This window comes from Bacillus rossius, chromosome 5 (assembly GCF_032445375.1).
Source record: "Bacillus rossius redtenbacheri isolate Brsri chromosome 5, Brsri_v3, whole genome shotgun sequence".
In the NCBI taxonomy this organism is placed as follows: Eukaryota; Metazoa; Arthropoda; class Insecta; order Phasmatodea; family Bacillidae; genus Bacillus; species Bacillus rossius.
In genome coordinates, this window is record NC_086333.1 from 14834562 (window position 1) to 14860539 (window position 25978).

A 25978-nucleotide genomic window follows, 5' to 3' on the forward strand; every position below is an offset into this window, starting at 1 on the left:
GTGTACCTAGTGCTTAAAGTAAATAATTTTAATACACCATCATAGTCGAATTTTATGAGTGAAATTTCTACATGTTTATCTGTTTCCTTACAATCTGATAATCTGTAATGATCCAAAATAATTATTTAACATTACCACAGCCGGCCAATACATTTTTTTTGTAACTTCAATGTTTGTTATAGATAGTAATTTTAAATTATCACACCAAAAATTTTAATATAAATGTACTTACACCAAGCTCTGTTTGTTTTTAAAATCGATCACCAGTAATAGACCACAGACGAAACTGGAAATTAATGTGTGTACTTTGATTTATTTTCTTAATTGGCTGCCTATTCCATAAAGCCAAATCTAAGGGCAGGAACTGAAGCGGACTTTCATTGTAAAAAAAAATTTCTCGTTATGGTTTAAGATGTGACCAAGTCACTTAATCAATGTGGTTTTCACTCACCCTTCATGTTTATTTGTTCAGACTTTTTTCACGCCAATATTTACACATCTCGGATTGGACGTCACCCACACTGCTTAGTGCGAGCCTCGTTAATTCGCCTGTAGCTAGAGGACCCCATGAAGTTTGTACATGGTGGCATCAGAGTAGTTTCATGCATTTGACCGCCGCGTTGCACCGGAACTCGCGCCTGATATGCAGGCTGCCCGCACACTTTCTGGACTATGAAGACCGTTGCCCCTGAGAGGTTTATAAACCCTTATTTGTGAAGTAGCGACGAGAACAAGCTCAGCACCAACCGAGAGAGACACCGACACCCTTGCCGCCCGCCGCCGTCACAGCGAATCTCTGGCCGTCAGTTACTACGCCCTGTGGACCTCATCGTCGGAGGATAAGCCCCGCCGACATGGCACTCGTGATGCCTCCCCTGGTGGGCGTCCCGAGCGCTGCACGAGGGTCAGCGAGTAGCTACTCGCTGAGCGATTAAGGATGCCACAATTTTGTTGAACTGTTGCATCATCTGACGAGCGAGCTTATGGCAGGAGTGAGGTAAAGGGTAAAACGAGGTGACTCTACGATGATATGGTCACACTCATTGGATGAGTGTAAGGGCTGGTGTCAATGAATGGATAGTGCTTACCCTTTCATGATTGACGATGACTTAAATGACTGTCTCGTCGTAGCCTAGGTATTTACAGCACAACAAGAAGAGAGTTCGAGAAACGAGTTGTACTGTGGTGGTACACTGCATATTGTGCTAGCAGCACTCGTTCGCGCTACGACGAGCGAGAAGCGGAGTTCCAAAACACATTTCCTGAGAATCTTCCCGATGACCTAGCTACGTCGTTGGATGAAGCTGGGGAACGGACTGCAGGCTTGGAGTTCAAGCTCACTCGTATGTGGAGAAAGTGAGGACAACGAGAGGGCCAACTCATTAGATACCGACAATGGGGCTCGCTGTGAATGGATAGAGGGTAATAGTTCTGTCGTCTGAAACCGCATAGTCGACGGTAGTTTATAAAAAGAATTACAGCAAAGTTTAACAGAAGTAAATTAAAAATGAAGGCATTTATCTTGCGACATTTACCTGATGAATATTTTCATGCTGTGTATTCTGTTTGCAATATGCATATACATGTTCACCCCTTACCATTATTTCTTTTTGCACAAATAGCATCTAAAATGATTTGATAGTTAGTAATGTTCACTCTTATAGTGGAGCCCTTTTCATTTTTTCAAATGTGATATAATATTTTATCTCTAGTTAATGCCAAGCGTTGGTAGTTCGTGAGCACATTTTATTTACAATTAAACCCCTTTTCACTTCATGAAGTAGCCAATTTAAAAAGTGAAACACGCTCCAATGGCAATTAAAATTAAGATATTGCCATCGTTTACCCTTTTATTTATTTTGGTTATAGACTTCCTAAGAATAATTTCAATATTTCACCTAATTACAATCACCGTAACTTGCAGACTTTTTAAAAAATCGCAGTTTTATTTATAATGTACAGGTTGTAACGTTGCAAGACCCGGCCCTGCCAAGCTTGTGTGTGTATTTATTAAAGGAATAAATCTAATCTTATGTTTCCTCAGTTTACTGCAGTAGATTAGCTGGTTATATATCTTCGAGGTCATATTAACCTGGTTATGTATACTTGCATTTTAATATTAGTAATATTCTGGCAAGTGATTTTTGATATTTAATTATTTTACCGAGAAAAGCATGTTAACTCTGATTTTACTGGCTTTCACTTGGTTGGCTGTGTTATTATTTAGGTAAGTGTAGATGTTAATATTAACTTTAATTAAAATTTTTTTTAATATAAATGTTATTACTTATGTGGTTCTTAGCGTGGTTGTGACGTGTCTGTAATGTAAGACAGTGCTGTGGGTAAAAAAAATAAAGAAAAGCGTGCAGAGATATAGCGGCGCCGAAATTATAGACGATAATTTATCGCATTTTGTGTAAGAGAGAGACAGACGTTCGCCAGGCCTGGGGAATCCCAGATTTGTGTATTAGATTATAAATAGACCTAGAGAAAACTTGGAGAAGGCCTAATGATCAGGAAATCACTGCATAGTAGCTGTCAGAATTGTATTTGTAGTTAAAAGTAAAGCAGTATTTCGGGGAAGTCCCCAGCTAAGAGAATGTTTCTGTAATCTTTAGCTCGTCAGTTGTTTCTCAAGAAATGTGCTGAAAGGGCGGGTAATTTCACGTCTGGATGCCGGGGTCGTGCCGCAATTAAGTTTTGACAAGATTTTTTTAATTTTTAGACTTTTAATTAAATTTTCTAGGCCCCCGACGTGCAGCGTAGACCCGAGTGGTCCGCTGGTCCACCGCTCCACCGGTCCACCGGAATTTATTTCCCGTGCATCTTCTTACGGAGTCGCTAGGGACATTATTTCGTTAAGGCACAGGCATGCGAATAAATACTGGCGTAACTTATCGAGTGTGTTCACTCGCGACCATGTGAAGGACATGTAGTGTCTTTATCATATAAAAGAATAAATTTTAAACTCTACTTCAAACTCTTTTATTGAAGTTTAAACATTGAAAGTTTCAAATGATACATATCATAATCATCAACTACCTGCAACAGTCGTCGAGTTATTTCTTCAAGTATTTATGTTATTTCAAGAAACAGTCGTCGTCTTAGCCATACACGATCGTGACTTGTTACAATTGTCTGCCCAGGTGTGGCTGGTATGAATTTCCACACGTCTCGGGATCAAGAACATGTAATCGAAAACAAGAAATTTGAAGAAATGAAGTGTTTTACACATTTTTTAAATCGTCATAAGTGCTGGGTACTGCTTTTTTAGTGAGGAAGCAGTCGGTTCAGGTGGTTTTCATGCATCTACAAGATTTCTACGCATCAGGGAGCAGTGTTGGCGAGACAATGAGATCAAGTAGTATCCAGTTTCCCGGTACTTAAACGTCGCATCGTGGAACATCGAGGGATGTTTAATGTCCAACAACGCGGAAACTTTTTGAACATCGCTTCGTGTGGGACATCGAGGGACGTTTCGAACTTCACGACCTGACCTTCAGGTATCACCACATCCAGGGATAAACACCGCAAACACAGTAAGTATGAAGGTCAAAATTAATATTTGGCCCTAATTTTGTAATAAATCTATTTTTTTTTGTATTTTGAAAGTGTGGTTAGGTTGTTGGTTTTTGAAAAATTTTGTGATTTGGATATTTTACATTATAATTTAAAATGACAACTAGTACTGATTCTTTGGGTTTCATAAAGACTCAGAAAATTCTGAAACTTAGTCTGACATAAATATTTTATTAATGGAGAAATATGATTTTTCATGTCCCCAAGAAATGTCTGGACACACGTATCAAGTAGCGGGGTTTTGGTCAAGGGAAGGAGACCAGATGACACAATTACTTCTTTCAATACAAGAAATAATACAGGATCAAAAACAATTCAGACATGATATGGTACAGGCTCAAACTAATCCCACACAGTAAATGATACAAAACACATGAAAATCTGAACAATGAAAGTAAGAATTGGAAGTTAAATTTATACAATAGCACAAGAACAACATAACATGTAGCAAGGGCAACGCTCTTGCTGTATCTGTGTCATTAACTCTCCTCTCACCCGCTAATTTCCTATCGAATTTCACTTTGACTTTGTTCAAGTGTTTGAGCCAAGTGAAGCTACAGCACAAACTGTTACTGAAAAAATGTTTTTTTATATGAAAGATATTGATTGGTATTCCAGAAAATGCTCCACAATTCCGTAGTGATTTATGGAAAACTTTGTTAGGTATTTTGAACATAGAGTTCGGATACACGGCTGTGTACCACCCTTTCTCAATCCAGTGGAAAGAGTGATGCGAGAGATGGAACGTCTTTTTCGAGTATTTTGTAGTAAAAAGCATAGACAGTGGGAAAATGTTGTGGAAAATGTGGGATGGTCAATCAACAACTGCTGGTATGAAAGTACTTGGTTTACACCTCTGGAGCTGATAGAACCTAGTGTACCAAATACTAAATTGCAAAGTTTTGTTAATTTTCCAGATAGTACTACTGTAGGACTAATGAACGAGTTAAAAAAAGGCGGGGAAAAGGCTGCTTTCGAAAGCTATACTAAGAAAGGGTAGGTATTATAAGAGCAAGTCAGTACATAATTTTTAAGGAGGGTAATAATGTGTTAGTTGCATCACACAAGCTATATTTCCTTGTATATAAGAAAATACATAAGTTTTTAAAATTATTCAATGGCCAATTTAAAATTTAATCTGTAGAAGGTTATTATGTGTATAAAGTTAATTGGGCAAATCGGTGTGTATCCCAATTCAAACCATGGCAAGTTAATTCAAATAATGTTAAAATAATAAGTAATTTGTTTATGTAGAAAGTGTAAGTGGTTTAAGCTCAGAAACTGTGTATGAACACGATTTAGTAGGAGTAATCGGTTAGTCGAGCCAACAACGGCTAAAAGGTGTTCAGTGGAGCCGTCCCTCACCGATCGGAAATTTCAGGCGTTTGTGAGGCTGTAACAGCTAGTGAGATATTGATTTGGTTTGCCATTATGTTTATACTTATTGTGTGTTCAAGTTTAAGCTCGTGTGTTGTTACCAACCATGCTGTTTTGTGTGAGTACCAAGATTTACAAGTATTCATTTTTTTGTGTTATGAGTCTATTTTATTTATTTTTTTAGACTTTGGCATAATTGCAAGTTTTTATTAATTGTTTCATATATTCTTGTCAATTTTTTAGCATGAAAAATAATGTGCTTTAAAAATTTTCATATATAAATATTATATGGTCCTTTTTTTTTTTTTTTTTTGCCGATCATAGGGACATGTTTGAGTATAGCGAAGTATGGCATGAAATTACAGAATGAAGCCAACTTTACTTACACAACTTGCCCACACCATGCGCACCAAAGCATCGAAGCTGTTCCGAAACCACCTGTAGCGTCTTAAGTGCACTAACATTACACTTTGTTCTTTTAAGCCGCCCTGCCTACACCAGTGCACGAATGCATCATGTTTCTTCCTAAACTACACGAAGCATATGAAATGCACCGTTTTGAAAAAAATTGTAAATATGCAAATAAAAATTAACCTAACCTATCTGGGTTTTATTCGGTTAGGTTTCCTTAATAACAGAAAAATCACATAAAAATCACAGAAAAATTTTTAATTAACAACAAAAAAATATTAAAAAATTACAAAAATTGCCTCTGCCAGCTTGTGAACTTTTGCGTTGTCGAACAAGGATAGAGTTCTAGTACAAGCCAGAATTATTATTCTTGTCAATATTTTGATAGTTTTCTCCGTGTGCTCCTGATTATTCCTGTGGTTTCTTCAAGTGATTCTGGTTATTTCTGAGAAACCGATCTCTGCATGAAGTATTTTTTACTTAATCAGTCATGTCAGTTTATTCAGAGTTACATGGAATTAGTAAATTTCTGCTACTAAATCAGCACTTGCAATATTTTTATCAGATGGAATTCAAAAAATAAACATCCATTACTCAGTCAAATAATGAGCTTTGAGACATCTGAGAAACACTAACATGCAAGACGAACTTCCTTCTCTTGGTGTTTAGCGAAGCCATGCTTCTTTGAGATCGTTAGTGAGCATCCCGCATCCCACATTAAAGAACTAAATATTTACCTGCGTGCAACACGTGGCGTCATCTGTTGACAAGAAACGGGACTACTTGCAAAAAGTTCTTTTGTATGAGATAACTAAACTCTCGCTGATTAAATATTAAAAATATATATATTTAAGAAATGGATCTAATTTAAAAATCTCAGTTTGCATCTGGCATTAGTCTCAGTAACTAATATGGATCCTTATTCTGTGTGTCGCTGTATCGAAAGGACACAGGTGTAAGTTTTGCAGCAAGGAATATATCTTGAGAAAGAATTGTAGACAACACGAGAAGAATGACTGTGTTAAAAATCCACTACGCAATATGATACGTTGTGTTCGATTTAGCAAGTCGTTTACATGAAGAGAGAGCTTAAAAATTTATGATGGAACTTGTAATGCCAAGCCTGCGTACAAGCTAGAGGACAACGATGGATCTACTAGTCTAAAGAATGGTAATCTGCATTACGTCTGCATTACTGCATTATTGCGTTCCTTGTCTTGGAAGAGTTTATGTTCATGGCTCTTCCGATCTCAACAAATAACATAAATTGAAGGACGTTGATGATTTATGAAAAATTTAAGACATTGGAAGAATCCTTAACGTGAAAAGTGAGAATACATTCAAGCCGAATTCAAGTAGATCTTTCGTACTTTGTAAAAATGATGGACCTCTAAAAAGAAAGCTTGAAGACGATGAAGAAGCTTCGACATCAACGATATAGAATTCTTACAGTTATCTAGGTGAAGACGATGACTTCTACGGTGATGGTGACAGTGACACTGAGGCTGATAAAAAAACCAAAGACTGTGATGAAGCAACTAAAGCTGACCAGATTGAAGACTGTGATGGTGTCCTGAGACCGGAACGATGTAAACGTCGTAATAAAATTAATTATCCTGATCAAGTTAGTGATGACACTGACTCGATGACGAAAGTGACCTTGAGGTTTGTATTAAAACGGAAAACACCAGAATACATAATATTTATCATAAACATGCAAGGAAAATGAACGTAGCAGAAGAGATTGATTACACCTCGTGGGAAGATCCTAACATATTGGTTGACAGGTTAAGACTTCTAAATACTTCGCTTTGTGCTGGAAACTATTCACACATCAAAGAAATATCCTTCATTCTCAAAGAACTGAAGGAGGGTGGCTACATACAATAATTACTTGTTTTACCTGCATTTCTATAATGTTGAGAAATGGAATAAATAATTTAAATTACAAAAATTTTAAGTTTTATTTCTTTTATTCTAATTTCTAACCAAGACTTAGTTCTCGTAACACAGCTTCCTTTTTTTCATTGTGCTTCCAAAATTTGCTTTCCTTTTAGTTGATTGAGCTTCTGGTTGTGCTTCCTATTTGTTGATTGTGCTTCCTTTTTGATATTGTGCTTCCGATTATGCTTCCTTTCGTTGGTTGTGCTTCTGATTATGTTTCCTTTCGTTGATTGTGCTTCCAATTGTGCTTTCTTTTGTGATTATGCTTCCGATTGTGCTTCCCTTTTGATGATTGTGCTTCCGTTTGTGCTTATTTTTGACGATTGTGCTTCCGATTATGCTTTCTTTCGTTGGTTGTGCTTCCGATTGTGCTTCCTTTTCATTGATTGTGCTTCCTTTTTGATGACTGTGCTTCCGAATGTTCTTCATTTTGGTGATTTTGCTTTCGATTGTCCTTCCTTTTCCATGATTATTTTTCAAAATGTGCTTCCTCTTCTATGATTGTGCTTCCTCTTTGTCGAATGTGCTTCCAAATGTGCTTCCTTTTCTATGATTGTGTTTCCTTTTCGATGATTGTGCTTCCGATTGTGCTTCCTTTCGTTGATTGTGCGTAGTAAAATCTGTAGTGACTGAATATTTACTAGTTCAAAACCTCTATGTCTTGATAAAATATTTTTCATGGTCTCTTGGTCCTTTAGTATGCATAAAACATGTAACGATGGTCTAATTGACTGTAATTAGCTAACGATGAAGAATATCATGAGTTTCGGAAATGTCTAGCCTATGCGTCTGACATTGTTCATTAACCGGTCTCGTGGTCCGAAGATGCTTAATCTATATGTATGGCTTTGTACATGAATGGTTTAGAGGTTATTCTAAGTATCAAAATACTAAACTTACATGTTAGGTAAAGCGAAAATGTATTTAATTCGTCGGACAGGTATATTGTATTGACTTGTTTTTGTACAATGAATGATTAAAAAACTCCGAAAAAGGTAATGGGAAACAATATAAAATGTAATTATTTTTTAGTTACACTTGTCACTGGTCGAGAATCAAACCGAGGACAGGAATCCATCGATTCAATCAGTATATTAATTGCAGATTTTTTTGGTAAATTATGGAATTTTTTCCGAATTTCTAGCTAAATAATTACGAATTTCCAAGATGGCGCCCAAATTTTAAGATTGTGGGTGCCAGTAGTATGTAAATGGGGCTGCGGGCACAGGCTTTAAGGCTGTGGTGCCTGTGCCGGGTCAATGACCGATTGCTCTGATGTCATGGCAGCCATTTTGGATGACCGTGACCTTGACCATTACCTTGACAACCTTCAAAACTGGTAAAATTCGCCAAAATTTGCCGAAACTTCCAGTTTTTTGGAAAAGAAATTCCGCCTTAATTCTCAAAAAATTTGAAAAAAGAAAATTTTCTCTTTTCGAGGAAAACTTCTCGTTTACTTCCTCAAAAATTAAAAAAATTTAGGATTTCGAAAAATCTGAAAATACTTTTGCCTTAGAAATAACACAAATTCCTAAAAGAGGCTTAAGCATCCGTGTCTACAGCCTCCGGTAAGCCTCTGACGTCATCTAGGATTATTATGTCACCGTTGCAATTTCCGTTATGGCCGCCTCTTGAAAAATTTATTTATTATCCAATTTTAATGAAAAAATACATAAAATTTATAAAAAATTCAATTAATATAATTTTAGTAAAAATATTAAAAAAACACCATTACAAATATTGTTACGACCACCATCTTGGATTCTATAAATGTTGAATGTTTCGTTACGCCCGCCATCTTGGATGAGTACGATGTCACAATTATACGTTTCGTTACAATCGCCATATGTGATTCTAGATCGTTGCAATTTATGTTATTGCCATCATCTTTAAAAATCGTAATTTTTATGCTAGAAATTCGGAAAAAATTTCAAAAATGATAAAAAATATTTATTAATTAAATTTGAATAAAATATTATTTAAAACACGCATTTAGGCCTTGAAGTTCTTGGTTCGAAACCGGGAAATTACAAAAACCAGCTTTGTCAGCTTGTGAACTTCTCTGTTGTTGAGCAAGGATAAAGTTCTTATACATGCCTGAATTTTTTGTAATTTTTTATTCATTTAATTTTTTTATTAATTTTTTTTTAAATTCTTTATCATTATTTTCTGTTATTAATGAAAACCTGTGATGCTTTTCTCCGTGTGCTTCCGATTATTCCTGGCTAGACATCTAATGGTTTTCTGGAAGTGCTTCTGGTTATTGGTGAGAAATCGATCTCTGCATGAAGTATTTTTTACTTAACGAGTCATGCCATTTTATCCAGAGTTGCAATCAAATTGAGAATTTCTGCTACTAAATCAGCACTTAAAATATTTTTATCAGGTAGAATTAAAAAAAAATCATTACTCAGTCCTATTATACGTGATAAGACGAATGAGAAAAAACTATCACGAAAGACGAACTTCTCTGTCCTTGGTGTCTATCGAAGCCATCCTTATTTTGCGATCGTTAGTGAGCATTCTGCATCCCACATAAAATAAATAAATAATTATGACCCAACACAATACGTGACGATATCTCATGCCAATAATCGGGACTACTATTAACAAGTTCTTTTACATGAGATAACTTTACTCTCAACGCTGACTGAAGCTATTGTAGTCTGTTAGAGCCAAGTAGTCTCGTAGCCACGTAGCCTTATGTGTCCTGGATATCTCGTAGTCCTGTAGCCTCACAATCACGTAACCTTGTAGACTCGTAGTCGCGTAGTCTCGTAACCTCATGACTCGTAGTCACGTAGTCATGATGCCTTGGAGCCTCGTAGTCATGATGCCTTGGAGCCTCGTAGACTTGTAGCTTCATAAACAAGTATCCTATTAATCTTATAACTTAATGCTGTTGGAGCAGTTAGAAGAGAAAATTCCGTCGAATACAAATGCGGCAATTGAAGCCTTGTAGACGTGGAGCTTCGTAGTCAAGTACTCGTGTATACATGCAGTTCTGTAGTATCGTAGCTTCGTAGCCTCTTTGTTTTGTAGTCAAATAGCGCAAGGCCTAAGACAATTTGGAGTCAAGTACTTTTGACATTATTGATTGTTTGAGCCATAAACAGTTGGAGCATTTGTAGCTGATGGAACTTTGGAGCTTTGGAGCTGTTGGAGCTTTGGAGTAGTTGGAGCTGTTGGAGCATTTGGAGCTGATGGAGCATTGCAGCATAGTAGCATTGGAGCATTTGGAGCAGTTGGAGCTGTTGGAGCTATGGAGCTTTGGAGCTTCTGGAGCTGTTGGAGCATTTGGAGCTGTTGGAGCATTGAAGCTTTTGAAGCATTTGGAGCTGTTGGAGCATTGAAGCTTTTGGTGCATTTGGAGCCGTTGGAACTGTTAGAGCTTTGGAACATTTGGAGCTATTGGAGCGTTGGAGCTGTTAAACTTTGGAGTATTTGGAACTGTTGGAGCACTGGAGCTTTGGAGCTGTTGGTACTTTGGACATTGGAGCATTTGGAGCTGTTGGAGCATTTGAGGCTTTTGGAGCATTGTAGCATTTGGAGCTGTTGGAGCTGTTGAAGCTTTGGAGCTTTTTAAGCTGTTGGAGCATTTGGAGCTGTTGGAGCATTGGAACATTTGGAGCTGTTGGAGCATTGAAGCTTTTGGAGCTTTTGGAGCTGTTGGAGCTTTGGAGCAGTTGGAGCACTGGAGCTTTGGAGATGTTAGAGATTTGGAGCTTTAGAGCATTTGGAGCTGTTGGAGCATTTGGAGCATTTGTTGTTTTTGGAGCACTGTAGCATTTGGAGCTGTTGGAGCTGTTGAAGCTTTGGAGAATTGGAGACGTTGGAGTTTTGGAGCTGTATGAGCTTTGGAGATTTTGGAGCCTAGCATATATTGTTCAGATCAAATCAATGAGATGAGAACAAATCACACTGCATCGAATTTTTTTCGATCATATGTGCTTTTTTAAATGTTGTTTTGAATCGTGTATTATAGTAAATGGTTCTTGATTTGACTAGTCTATTATTCCGTCGGTTGCATGTATATAAGCGAGTCCTCAGACGGTGAAGCTTTCAGTTTGTTACTGACGACGATGGTGTAAGGGTCAGCTAGATTGTCTCATCTGGTGCATAAGCCGCGTAATTACCTGTTCCTCAAAACTAGATGGCATCTTTACCGACTTTAACGTCGAATTCGATGGAGGTTGTACCATCGACTACAGGAACCCTGTCGTCAGCGACGACGATGACAGCGGAGCGATCAATGACAGCGGTGTCGGCAGCCTCGGAGATCCCGACGTTATCGATACCGTCAACTGCAGACATTTTGACGGTGTCTGTGATACCCGCATCGATTTGTGCTGTTCCATCGGATTAAATTTCATCAACATAATTGCAGACTTCAAAGAACTACGAACATTAATCGCGTCAGTGCAAATACTGTAGTGCAGCATTCACCACCACTTCAAGTGCGCACAGACATGAAAGAAGTGGTTGTTCGAGTAATGCTCAAATAATACTATTTCAGTGCAACAAGTGCAATAAACTAATTTCACGTCTCGATAGCTTACATCGTCATTATAAAATATGCTCCGAGAAAGTTTAGTGCAAGCATAATGAGCATTGTTGTTGTTTTGACACATGTATTGAAACAGCAAATGAGAATATATAATTGGGGTCCAGATGATAAGACGTTCAGTCAGTCTCTGGCTGCGGTGTTGTACGGATCGGATAGTTGGACTGGCATAACATAATAATAGACCGGTATTGAGCAATTTTTGAGAACTCGATGGTATCATTACCACTATTAACACCGACATGGATGGAAGGCCTACCATCAACAGTGCAGAGTCCGATGACAATGACGTCAACAGCTACATCTACTCTCTCTGCACAGCATGAGATGTCGACGCGTGCAACATCTTCCGCAGAGCAGACCTCGAAGGCTTCAGAGGTTAACATTTCAACGATGTTACAATGGTTGACAACAGTGCTAGTGACAGCGATAAAGGAAGCGGCATCTGACGACGTTCCATCACCCCACTGTACGTACTGTGACAAAATCAAAAACCTGATATTACGTGATTGTGTAATACACAATTGTTATAATAACTCTGAATGCATTAAATATCAGTGCAATAGGTGTTGTAGCCGGTTTATACATTATGGGAGATTAAAAAGACACCTCAGGAATTGTGATAGACTAGCTGTACATTCGTCTGATTCAAGCTGTATATACTCCGACAAGGCATTTGTATGCATAAAACATGTAAGACTTAATGAAATATATCAATGTCCTTTCAATGAAATCGATAATTCTTCTCTGTGTGAAAACTGTGTTAGTCAACTGTCATGTGGAAATGCTCTGAAAAGACATTTAAAGTCGTTTAAAGGACTTAGTCTGTACAATAAGAAGACTGTTTAAATCGAAAATGCTCAAGACTTTAGTAATTTGTCTGTGTTTTTTTTTACTTGTAGTGTAGAATTGATTAATAAAATTTTAGTTTTTAAAAGAACTTGCGGTGTTTTATTTTCCCGAACCTGAAATTACTTCATTTTGTTCATTGTCCAAGTATCTTACCAAGGGCATAGTCAATCTAATTAATCAGTAAATCAATGAGTGATTTTTTTTATTATTTTTGGGATTTTTCCCGGATTTCTAGCTAAATAGTTACACAATTCCAAGATGGCAACCAAATTTCCAGATGGCGGGCACCTCAGTAATAATAAATTATTGCTGCACTCTAGCAGGTTATAATAAAACTAGCATGATGGTAATGCACTCTATAATATGAGTACACACACAATATGGTATCCTCCAGAAGGCGAAAACAAGATGGTGGCAATGTCCTCTAGCAGTTGGTAGCTCCTGGTAGCATGTACTGAACACAAAATGTCGGATCCATGATGGTCGTCAAGGTCAAAATTAAATTTCAAGTTCAACGTCAAAGTTCAAATTCAAAGTAAAATTTCAAGGTCAAGGTCAAAGTTCAAGGTCAAGGTCAAATTTCAAGGTAAAGGTCAAATTTCAAGGTCAAGGACAAAGTCAAGGTTAAGGTTAAATTATCAAGGTCAAAGTTCAATGCCAACAGTCGAGGTCAAAGTTATGGTGAACAGATAATTACACTAAAATGGCATCAGTGCACTCTAGCAGGCGAAGACAAGATGGCGGACATGACATTATACCAGCTGACGAATTTATACCTTTGTATTGGTGGTGGGAGGTCAGCCTGTAGGTGGCTTCCGTGGAGGAAGGATCTGTCTTTTTATTTTTTGCTCTTACCGGTTTCGAACCAAGGACTTCAATGCCCAAGTGCGTGTTTTAAATAGTATTTTAATAAAATTTTATTAATACATATTTTTCATCATTTACGAAATTTTTCCGAATTTCTAGCATAAAAATTACGATTTTTAAATATGGTGGCCTTAATGGAAATTCCAACGATCTAGAATCAAATATGGCGGTTGTAACGAAACGAATAATGGTGACATCGTACTCATCCAAGATGCGGGCGTAACGAAACATTCAACATTTATTGAATCCAATATGGTGGTCGTAACGATATTTGCAACAGTTTTTTTTTAAATATTTTTACTAAAATTATATTAATTGAATTTTTTTATAAATTTTATGTATTTTTTCATTAAAATCGGATAATAAATAATTTTTCAAGATGGCGGCAGTAATGGAAATTTAAACGGTGACATGATAATCCTAGATGACGTCATAGGCTTATCGGAGGCTGTAGACATGGATGCGTAAGCCTCTTTTAGGAATTTGTGTTCTTTCTAAGGCAAAAGTATTTTGAGGTTTTTCAAAATCCTAATTCTTTTTATTTTTGTGGAAGAAAACGAGACAGTTTTCCTCGAAAAGAGAAAATTTTCATTTTTCAAATTTTTTTAAGAATTTTAGGCGGATTTTTTTTCCAAATTCCAAAAAAAAATTGGAAATTTTGGCATATTTTGGGCAAATTTTAGTCTACTTTACCAGTTTTGAAGGTTGTCAAGGTCAAAGGTCAAGGTCACAGTCATCCAAAATGGCTGCCGTGACATCAGAGAAATCGGTCATTGACCCGGCATAGGCACCACAGCCTTAAAGCCTGTGCCCGCAGCCCCATTTACATACTACTGCTGCTTCAGTAATAAAAAATCATTACTGTGTTTTAAATTTTAACTAATATGATGGTAGTGCACTCTAGTAGACGAAAACAAGATGGTGGCCTCCAGCATACAAAATCAATATGTTGTGGATGAAATCATACCAGCTGATAATATATAGGTACCTTGGTATTGGTGGTGGGAGGTCAGTCTGCAGGTGGCTTCTGTGGAAGAAGGATCGATCGACTTTTTTATTTTTACTGTTACCGGGTTCGAATCGAGGACATCAAGTCATAAGTGCGTTTTGAAAAAGTATTTTATTAAAATTTGATTAATAAAATTTCACTATAATTTTTGAAATTTTTTCCAATTTCTAGCAAAAAAATTGTGTTTTTTCAAGATGGCGGCCATAACAAAAAGTGCAACCATCTGGAATACAATATGTCGGCTGTAACGAAGTCTGTTCAACGATGTCATCATACTCAACCAAGACGGCGGGCGTAATGAAACATGAAAAATTTATAGTATCCAAGATGGTGGCCGTAACGATATGTGCAACGGTGTTTTTAAAGATTTTTATTAAAATTCAATGAATTTTTATCAATTTTAGAATATTTCCCGAATTTCTAGTATTAATATTACGGATTTTCTAGATGGCGGACTTAACGTCATACTAGCTGACGATATATATATCTTGACATAAGTGGTGGAGGTCAGTCTGCCGACAGCTTCCATGGAGGAAGAATCAGTCGCCATTTTTATTGGACCTCGCCGGGTTCGAACAACGGACTTTGAGCTCTTTGGCATAAGTGTACTTTTTTATAGAAATTATTTTTAATACATTTTTAATTAAATTTTTTTATCAATTTCGATCGTTTAAACTTTTTTTATGAATTTAAAATTTTTCCCGAATTTCTAACAAAAATTACGGAAATCCAAGATGGCGGCCATCACGAAAATTACAATGGTGACATTATAATAATTCAAAAGGTGGATCCTAATTGGCGGATACAAGTTGGATAATCCAAGATGGCCGTCAAGGTCAACGTGAAGGTCATCCAATACGGCCGCCATTATTTCACAACATAAGATGGTGGTTAGGCTCCACGGCTCCCCCGCCTGGCGCCTGACGCCGGAGGAATTAATATATACTACTGCGGACATAGAGAAACAACACACGCTCACCGTTTGTCTATGACTTACCTATGATTTTCTATTAGAAAACTTAATTTACGTCTTTCTTCATTCCCTTAGGGTTGGAATTAATAATTATACTTTGCGTGTGTATTAATACAGGATATGAGCTAGCTGTGTGCTAAATTTCATCCCCTGTGGCTTTATTGTTATATCTCAGGTTTCAGTCATCGCAGCGAGATAAAATATATACAACATGTTTTAAAGTCAAATCATAACCTTTAATATACTAAATATTTCATCAAAATCGGTCCAGTAGTTTTACGTGATGCTCGACCATAAACAAGCAAGAGACGAACACATTTGAGGCAGTGACAATGTAAAGGAGGCAAGTGCGATATTTCACCACATTGTCATTTCCCCAGGAGAAGAAGGCTCTACTGAAAATGAGAAAGTGAACATGAACCAAAAGTACCACAAATGTTATCATAATAAAAAAAAAGTCAGTTGTGATTTTTTTTCTTTTAATGAAAAATATGTATTAATGATTCTTACCTTCTTTTCATTGTCAACGCCTCATTTATGTTACAATTTTACAACAGTTTAGATTAATGTGCTTTAATCTATGTTCCATACTGTTGCCATAATAGCTTATTTTTGGTTGTGTTGGCAGCATTTGGCTTGGGTACAATGATCTACAACGGGCTTGAGTGCGGTGCCTTCTTCGAGGTTCCATTCGACTCGCCCTGCTACCAGATCCTGAGAGGAATCAACCCAGTGCTGCAGATGGTCTTCACTTTCATGCAGATGTACTTCATATTCATGAACTCTCGAGTGAGTGATGTCTGTTGCTCATTGATGTTCTTCTATGTTTGTTTACCTCTTCACTCAACCTTAGGTCAGTGAATGATATTTTAAGTATTTACTAAGAATATGTAACTTCTTTAGGTGTTTTAGTCAGATGTTGTACTTAATGTTAGCACTCCATAAAAAAATGTGATAATATTTATTTTACTACTATGTTTAAATACTTTTTATTCTTGATACTTAATGGCCAGGACATATGTGTCCTCGATTGCTGGTTCAATTGAGGCAAATAATCAACGTTGCCATAAGTGAATTGGTGAGGTACTCTCGCAACCTAAAAACACATTTCACTTGTGAAAAGACACATCTTTTTAAAGTTTTCATCTAGCTTTGGATTTGTGATATCCACCTGTTTCTTCATTAATTTTTATTTATATACTAGCTAATGCCCGGCATACGTTGCAATACCTTGTTCTAAATTTTATAGTTTGTTTGAAGTAGGTACTCATATACAAAGCATCACTATATTTATTTCTCTCTACTTCAAATTCTTTTTTTCCCATCTTTCTCCATATCTATCCCTCTATGTATCTATACACATATATTTTACTATATATATATATACATCTACACGTACCCCTATATCTCCCACTATCTCGCTCCTCTACATACTTTTAACTCTATAAATTTATATTTATGTATATCTATATATTTATTTATCTATCTCTATATCTCATTCTATATACCTCTATCTCACTCTCTCGCTATCTATCTTTATATAAATATCTGTATATCTTTCTAGCACTATATTTTTCACTATAATATCTCATTTATATTTAATTCAATTATGTCATGCGTGCACACTGATACAGCGAAAAAACACGAACAGCCGCTAAACTATATGAAATATACATATTTGTTGTAACGACTCGCGCACCACCTATTGTAAAGTGGTTGTACTAATTCCGAAACTTTTGCGGCATGCGCATAATTCATCAAAGTTTCATCGCAATTGGGTGAATGGTATAAGAACACATACACGACAAACCAACAAACATTTATATATTAGCCTTTATACAGAAACAATTGGTTTTGCTATCCAATTGCTAACCAGAAATTTCAACTTCAGAACAGACACCCACTCCATAGACTAATACCTCCATGGATACGACTCGCGTACCACTATTATTATTCGGACAATCGAAAAGAGGAACTGAGTAAAATATATTGTTCGCTCCGGGGACTGCCTTCTGGCTGAGTTGCTGGCTTCGTAAGGAGGTGTCGGAGGTGCCGACAGCCATCTTGGATTAAAACATTATGGCGGCCATTTTTTGAGTAAAATTTCCTCAAAATTCATCAAAAATGACTCAACATTCCTATAAATTTCCTTGTTTATAGGGAAATATTCCCATTTTGAGGGAAAGTTTTTCATTTTATTCCTAAAATTAAAACAATTCGAAATTCGAAATGCTTAAAAAGACATTTGCCTTAGTAAAATAAAAAATTCCCCATAGCAGCTTAAATTACCCGTTGTCTAACTGCCCTCAGCCGCCGAGGTCGTGACCTTGACATTCAAGTTTATGGTCAACGTAAACTTGAAATACTTTAATTTTTGACCAATAATTCCTTAATAATAAAAAAATAAATGGTTTTCTTCAAATGTTGCTCTTTCCGTTATGCCCGCCATCGTTGATTCTAGAATGTTACACTTTCGTTACAACCGCGATACTGGCTGTGTATGTCATCATCGTGGCACTTTTCGTTACGGACGCCATTTTGAATTTTTATGTCATCTTTCAATTTTATTTGCGTCTATAATCTTTAAAATCCATAATGTTTATACTAGAAAATCAGAAAAAAATAAAAAAAAATATTAAAAATTTACTTAATTAAATATTAATAATAAAAAATATAAAATGTTACTCTGTTTAAACTCGGTGAGGTCATTCGATATAAAATTGTGCCGTTTCAGTGCCACTTTCAGGCACAAATGTACGAATTTAAATTTAATTTTTAATTTTTAAAGAAGAAAACCAAATAATAAATTTGTAATTTTTATTTTATTAAATTTTGTTTCCATTACTGTACACTCCGACGTAATCTTGTGCAACCCAGTGCACCTGCGCTTGTTCGCAGGCTTCAATTAGATACTGTTTGCTGACGATTTGCGATCGCAGCATCCCGGCCGCGGTTCGCGTCACATTTTCCCTATGTAACAGAACGACATTCGCGTTAGCGAACGTTACCCCAACCCCACTGCAAGCAACTTTCATTTCTCGGAGGCAAACATACGTAAGGGTTTTGCCAGCACGCCTCTGGACCAAGTTACAGCCAGCGGCGAAGCCTCGGGACGGTCCACATGACGCCTTTCCCAGGCGACTTAGCAAATTTAAACCCCCCTCCCCTCAACACCCACCTGTGGCTTCACGAGAACTCAAACCCGGAGCAACGACCCCCAGTGAACCCCGGGTGGAGGCATTGTCTCCCCAAGGACATTCCCACTTGTCAAACAGAGCCCTCAGCGAAGTCTAGCGGTGGGAAAAATCCCCAACCTTGCTCTGAGCGCTGGTCGCGAGCGCGCCACTGCACTCTAGCGGACGTTTCTGTGACCCTCCAGACAGGTTCTCGTCTTGGCCACCAGAGCGCAATACTCATCCCTCCCATAAGAGACAGCTTGTCACAATCGACCTTGGCAGCAGTCGCAATGCGATTGCGATTTTAGTTCGCCTACGACTCGCGTGAGAGCGCAGCGAACATGTTTCAGTCTGCTTCGCCCCTTCGGGCATTCCCGGACACCTTCGGGCCATCACCCACCCCCCCTTCTTGGGCTGGGGGCAGTTGCTTCCTTTAATTAGGCGCCCCGACGCCATTTTTTGAAGATTCGGCGGGCAGCATCTGGTCTGTGCGGACCACGCGTCGCGATCCGCGAGAGTTAATCTCCGAAGTTTATCTCCAAGACTCGACACTACGTCATGTAGTCGCCAACGTCAAGGCACAGAGGCCTCAATTTTCTAATTTTTAAATTTTGCTGCCCGCAATAGTATTTTTTTTGTTAATCTAAATTTATTTCATTTTCTCTAATCATGATTATCGAGAACTTCCGTGCCGCGAGCTGCTTTCCCTGCTCCTGGAGGCAGCCGACATGAACTTCACCCCGCTGTTTTGGGTAAGTGGTCGTCATCCCTACCCCCCCCCCCCTTTTTTAGCCTTTCACTGGGCATAGTCTTGCCCAGGCTTAGCCGCCTGTTAACCAGTCTAAGTAATTTGGGACTTTGGTTGCAGGCGTGGTCCAAAATCAGCCTCGAGGTTTAACTCCAATTTGAGGTCCAATTTTAACTCCAAGTTTAGCTCCAAAATCAGCCTCCAAAAGCAGCCTCCAAACGCAGCCTCCAAACGCAGCCTCCAAAAGCAACCTCCAAAAGCAGCCTCCAAAAGCAGCCTCCAAAATCAGCCTACAAAATCAGCCTCCAAAATCAGCCTCCAAAATGAGCTCTAAAATTAGCTCCAAGTTCAGCTTCGAAGTTTATCTCCAAAATTAGCTGCTAGCTCCAAAATTAGCTGCAAGCTCCACTCCAAGTTTAACTCCGAGTTTCTACTCAAAATGATTTCTTCTGGACTTTAATCTGCCGAAAGATCTGGTGCCAGGACACAGGATATAATTAAATTTCAATGTAATGGTTTCTTTCTTTTGAGCCTGCGAGCTAACTTAAAACCAGTATTAAATTCAAGAGGTATTATGGTGTTACTTTTATATGTATTTTGTTGCCCCGGGGCTCCCTCCATTTTGTAATCAATATGTTTTAATACCAGTGTACTTAAAAGTTAAAAAAAAGTAAATTATTTTAGTAAAAAGGGCACTTATATAAATCAAACCACCAGTCTTGTTATTTCATTATTATTCATCCCCGATCCACAAAGCCTACTAGAGTTGCTAGGAGGTTATAAATAAAATTCTTTTATACGACGTCTGGGCACCTCTGTGATTATTGTTGTTATTGTTTTGTTTTCTGGGCTGACGCTTCCAAGGCCTTAATTTAATTATTCACTTTGAGTGTTTACCTGCAGCCCAGCGTTCGTTATAAAAATGGTAGCAGAGCATTGTTTCTTATAAAAAAAATGGCAATGGATCATTCCTCCATGGAAGCCACCGACAGACTGACCTCCCCCCACTAATGTCAAGGTAGATATAAAATGCCAGCCATTATGACATTATGGTGGCCATATTTTTTTCGTCTGCTGGAGGACGCTGCCGACATATTGTTTACGTTTGTTAGAGTGCGCTGCCACCTTATTAGTTTAATTTTTACCCTCTATAGAGTGCAGTTATCTTTTATTGCCAGAGCGCCGCCATCATGACATCTTGTAAATCCTGTAATTTTAAGGTTTAAATTCGGAAAAAAAATTCAAAATTCATTTAAAAAATACTTATTAAAATAATTATTGATTCTATCGCCTTGGTTGGACCCAAAAAAAAAAGAGTTAATGAATAACCAGGAAAATGATTGGTTCGATAAATAAAACAACAAAATTACAAATAAAATTATTAATACATAATTTATATTACAGGAAAACTTGCTAAATTAGCAATCTAATGGACATATAGTTCTCCATTGGCATGAACTGGCATTCTCAGCTCCAAATGGTTTACTGAAGACAGAGACCGGCCAGATTCTTTATTGACATAGTCTTTTTCTTCCCGACATTATTCCTCAATACCCTCTTTAACAGACTGCTTTACATCTTCAGAAGTGTAAATTGTAGCATCCTATGTCTTGAAAGCGCACTTCTTGTATTGGTCCTCAAACATATATGGTTTACCAAATACGCAGCCCAGCCACAAGTTATATTTTAAGGGTCATATTGCTACTTTATCAGTAAGCTGATTAATAAAGTACTGCTTGATTTCGCCAATAAAAATACAAATGTATTTTGACTCACTTAACGTATTAGGATAATATTAGTCTTAGAAAATTCCACGAAATGCATATTGCGCCAAGTGGAATCTGTCATAATTTACGTGCAATGCACCGAGCAGAGTTTTGTGTTTAGTTTTATGTCCAGGTCATCTCAATCAACTGCTGCCCATCTGCTTGTGTGCTTGCACACATATGAGTCTCCAACCTAAACCGAGCAGTTGAAATGTCTGCAGGTAGTTCCCCAGTAGGCATACGGAGTTCTTCTTTACATTTTTTTGCTTGTCTCAAATTTTCAATACGAGTTAACCACGCAAGACACGCATCACAGCGAAACTTCATGCGAGAAGGATTCTTCGCGCATTTACACCTCTCGTGTCTTCATGCATCATTGGCAAATGCAGACGACATATCGCAGTAGCTGCAAGAATGTCTAGTCGACGAAGACGAATCTTTCAGTCCCGAACCGGATACTGATGATGATACGGTTATACTAATTCCTGGTGTACTCTCATGCACATCGATACATCGTTGTTGCAGCAAAACCTTTACTTTCTGCCGAACAGCAGGGAATTTGTATATCTTGAAGTGTCTTTTCAACTTTGCATTTCTTGTAAATTGCTTGCGGCACTTTTTAAAGTTAAAAAATTTGCGAGAAAGATTATTAGCACATTCTCTCTTCTTGGTTCGAAGGGGCATTACAGTTGTTCGAGAAAATCTTGTCACCGTAACGACACCGCTGCTGGGAAGTCACCACAAAGTCAGAACTGCAGGCATTAAAGTCTATTTTGCTGATGGAACCTCCCCTGTTAGAGTCTCCTCAAATGTTGTCCGTGACGATGATACACATTGCATCGAGTTCTGCGTCGCCATCGGCGTCCCTACCATCAAGATGTTAGTCAATGGTACAACTTCCATCGAGGCCGTCGTTAAAGATGCCATCAGGTTCTCACGAATAGTATCAGTCAAGTCAAACTGGCCGATCTTCACTGTACCAGAACCAGAGGTGGACTGATAGTCCTGTCGTTTGGGACTCGCTTATATACCTGTGACCTCTCAAATAATTTGCTAGTCAAAACACGACACATTCCATTTACATTAATATGCGAGTCAAAACAACATTAAAAAAAGGGGCTCCGAGCGCATGCACCAGGTGCTGGAGCCGGGAGCCGGTCCGCCATCTTTGCAGCAGACAGTTCATTTGGCGTAAGCGAAAGTTAATTTTTAATAGCAGATGTTATGCCTACATCTCTCGTCTGGTCTACCTCGACGCCATTGAGTACATATATAATGCACTCGATTAGGTGAAGAATACCATTGCAGGATATGGACATCGTTGTTGGATGCGAACCATCCGGTTTTTTCAGCGTGCCTCTTATATGTAGAAATTACTGCGAAGTTAAAGTACAGATATCTTGGTGCTGTACAGCAATGCGTACTTCTGATGGTAGTGTGTATGGTCCGAGCAGGAAAAGCTGGTACTCGTGCAATTCCATTTTCGTAATGCTGTCATCAAAAATGAACGGATCTTCCACGTTGAGGATTTCGTCTTCCATAATTATTCGGCCTTGTTCAATACTAAGAAGATACCTTATGCTGTCAGGTGTTAATGCACCCATGTCTCGTAGAGAACTGATTTTATTCACGCCAATGCGATTTCTTTTATATCTGTTCGGTGTCACGATCTTTATGCCCATCGTTTCAAGTGCAGATGTAATGTAATTTCTTCGTCTTGAAAGTTCACCAATTGTACTGTCTGGTCAACGATTCTGACGACGACTTCGTGTGCGCACTTCACGACGACTGGAACGTAAATTACACTTTGCAGTACTTCGACCAGTTTATATCCTGGCGGGACCATTGGCGAAAACTCGTGCAGCATTGTGCTTAGTCTTCCATTGAGATATGTTCCACTTGCCAAATAACAGTTTATGACATTCACAGGCAAAATGTTTACTGCACGCATAGATTCGTACGTTATTCCTGTATCATACACCTTTGGTTTCAATCCGAGCATCGTGCCTATGGTCCCAGGTTTCGTAAAGTCGACATTTTCACTGCATGTTAGAATGCTTTTTTGGGTGTTTGGATTTCCACGCAGTTGAAAGTGTACATCGTGTGGTAACATTTCTCTGATGTAATTTGGAATCTCGTCCATTTCGTAAGAGCCAACAGGTAACTCTATTTCATGAGCGATCCCACCATTTTTTAGGAATCAGATTTTGCAATTTTCTTTGTCGATATTCGGTATGGCATTATACGTTTGAAAATCTAAGAGCCCGATACACCATTCACCGTCTAAATCCAGAGGCGGAAAATGAACTGCCTGCAGATATGATGCGTGACCTGTCAAGGTATGTGTTATCGACATGACTAATAAATTATCATCACTGCACAGCCTTTAAGTATCAATTTTTATTTTTCAGCTAATTTTTATTTGTTAAAAAGCGAAGACACAAATGTACGCAGTTTGTTTGATTAGGCTTCCGTTCGGTTTCGTAATTGTAGAACAATGTAGTGGTTCGACCCAGGTACCGCCTAAGTTCTGGCGGAGGCCGTAAATTTCCAAAACTAACGTAGTACTCGGCCATTTTTCCAGACTTTATGCACGCCACCCAGTGCGTGCCACGACCCGACGATGTATCTAAATTAATTATGGCGCACTCACGTGTCTTTAGCTTGCTGGGTAAAGTGTCTCGCATAAACACGCCGCGGAAATTTGGTATTTTCAGTTTTCGAGTGTACGAGATCAAATCTATATTAGTGAGCGGACGTTTCGGCAAAGAATTCAGGATTTTTTCATTCGTTTCTTTCTCATGCCTTGACCTGATTTGTGAGGTTGCAAGTAGAGTCCTGTGCCTTTTTTTACCCATGGCAATGGCTTCCATGATGGCATTGTGTCGATGTGCTTCTTTTAACTGCTTGTGTTCATTCTTCGAAGTGTTAACTGTCCGCACTATGCCGCTGGTTGCACCGATGAGGCCGCCGAGAGCACCCAATGCTGGCAAAAGCAAAGGAAGAAATCCTCCAATAATCTACTTGTCGAGAGTCTGTAATTTTTGCTTGACTTTTTGCATGCCTTCATTAGTCTTACGTTTGGTCTTGCGTGAATTGGTCTTAGACTTGATGGAGCTGGCTCGACGAGCGCCCTGTCCTAATTTGGTCTTTGCCTTCATGATATTGGAAATGCCCAAGCCGCGATTTTCTCTCCTAGTCCCGCGTTCGAAGATTTACTTATATCTTCGTCTTCCTGTGCCAATATCTCTTTGACTCAGTGCCCGGATTCCAGATTCTTGCTGAGTGACTAACTTATGCAATATTGTCGTACGCTGGTCGACTAGTCCCTGAAATGTTTCTATTTTGCCGGCTACTCAGGGTTCGGTAGAGGGTGGTTCAGGCCGCGCGGCCGAGGGACGTAGTCTCCAGAGTAGTATAGGATAGTATGTCCGAGATCAGGGTCCAGGGGGCGGAGCCGGAGCCGGTGTCCACCATGATGAATTGTGACGTCACGGCGGCCATCTTGGACGAGCGTAACGGGACACAGCGTAACGAGACACTGTGTAACGGGACATGACGTAACGGGACAAGTAGATGATGGTGGCCATCTTGGATCCGCCATTTTGGATGGCATCGTGTTCTAGAAAATTCCTGCGATGTGTTATCCGCCATTTTGAATGATGACGTCACCGTTACAATTATCGTTATGGTCGCCATCTTGAAATTTGGACGCCATCTTGAAATTTGGATGCCATCTTGAAAATCTTTAATTATTATTCGAATTTAATGAAAAAAAATCCAAAATTCATCAAAAAATTAACTTATTCGAATTCTGATTGATTATATCGATCACTGTCCTCGGTTCGAACCCGGTGAGTGCAAAAAAAATAAAAAAATGGCGACAGGCTCCTTCCTCAATGGTGGATGCAGGCAGACTGACTCCCACCACTTTTTTCAAAGCATATATATCGTCACCTAGTATGACGTCATGTCCGCCATCTTGAAAATCCGTAATTTTAATGCTAGAGATTCGGACAAAAATTAAAAATCATTAAAAAATAATCAACCTAATTAAATAATAAAACAATCCTTAAAAACACCGTTGCACTTTTCGTGACGGCCGCCATCTTTAAATCAAGAAACTGGAGATCACCATCTTGTTTTCGTCCGCTAGAGTGTGCTGATACCATGTTAGTAGAATTATCTGGTCACCACACCTTTGACCTTGACCTTGAAATTTGACCTTGAACTTGAACTTTGACCTTCAACTTAAAATTTGACCTTGACCTTGAACTTTGACCTTGACCTTGAAATTTTACATTGACCTTGAAATTTGACCTGACCTTGAAATTTGACTTTGTCCTTGAAATTTGACTTTGTCCTTGTCGACCATCATGGATTCGACATTTTATGTTCAGTACATGCTACCAGGAGCTACCACCTGCTGGAGTACACCATCTTGCGTGTGTGTACTCGTATTATAGAGTACATTTCCATCTGGATAATTTTATTCTAACCCGCTACAGTGCAGTAATCATTTATTACCGAGGTGCCCCAGCCATCTTGAAATTCGGCCGCCATCTTGAAATCATGTAATAATGTAGCTAGAAAAGCGGGAAATAATCCAGAATTCATTAAATGAATTGGCAATAAATATACTGATTGAATCGATCCGCTCCTGTCCTTGGTTCGATACTCGATCGATGCAATAATGTTTAATTTTATGAAAA

At 38.4% G+C, this 25978-nt stretch overlaps 1 protein-coding gene across 12 annotated transcripts in view; it reads left to right on the top strand.

Annotated features, from left to right (window-relative positions):
• LOC134531601 (proton channel OtopLc) overlaps positions 1–25978 on the top strand; it is a 620588-nt gene that overhangs the window by 419043 nt on the left and 175567 nt on the right. For all 12 annotated transcript variants that reach the window (XM_063367341.1, XM_063367335.1, XM_063367337.1 and 9 more), the window contains one exon: positions 16205–16365. In XM_063367341.1, coding sequence (XP_063223411.1) covers positions 16205–16365 — 161 coding nt within the window. The remainder of the gene's footprint in view (positions 1–16204; positions 16366–25978) is intronic.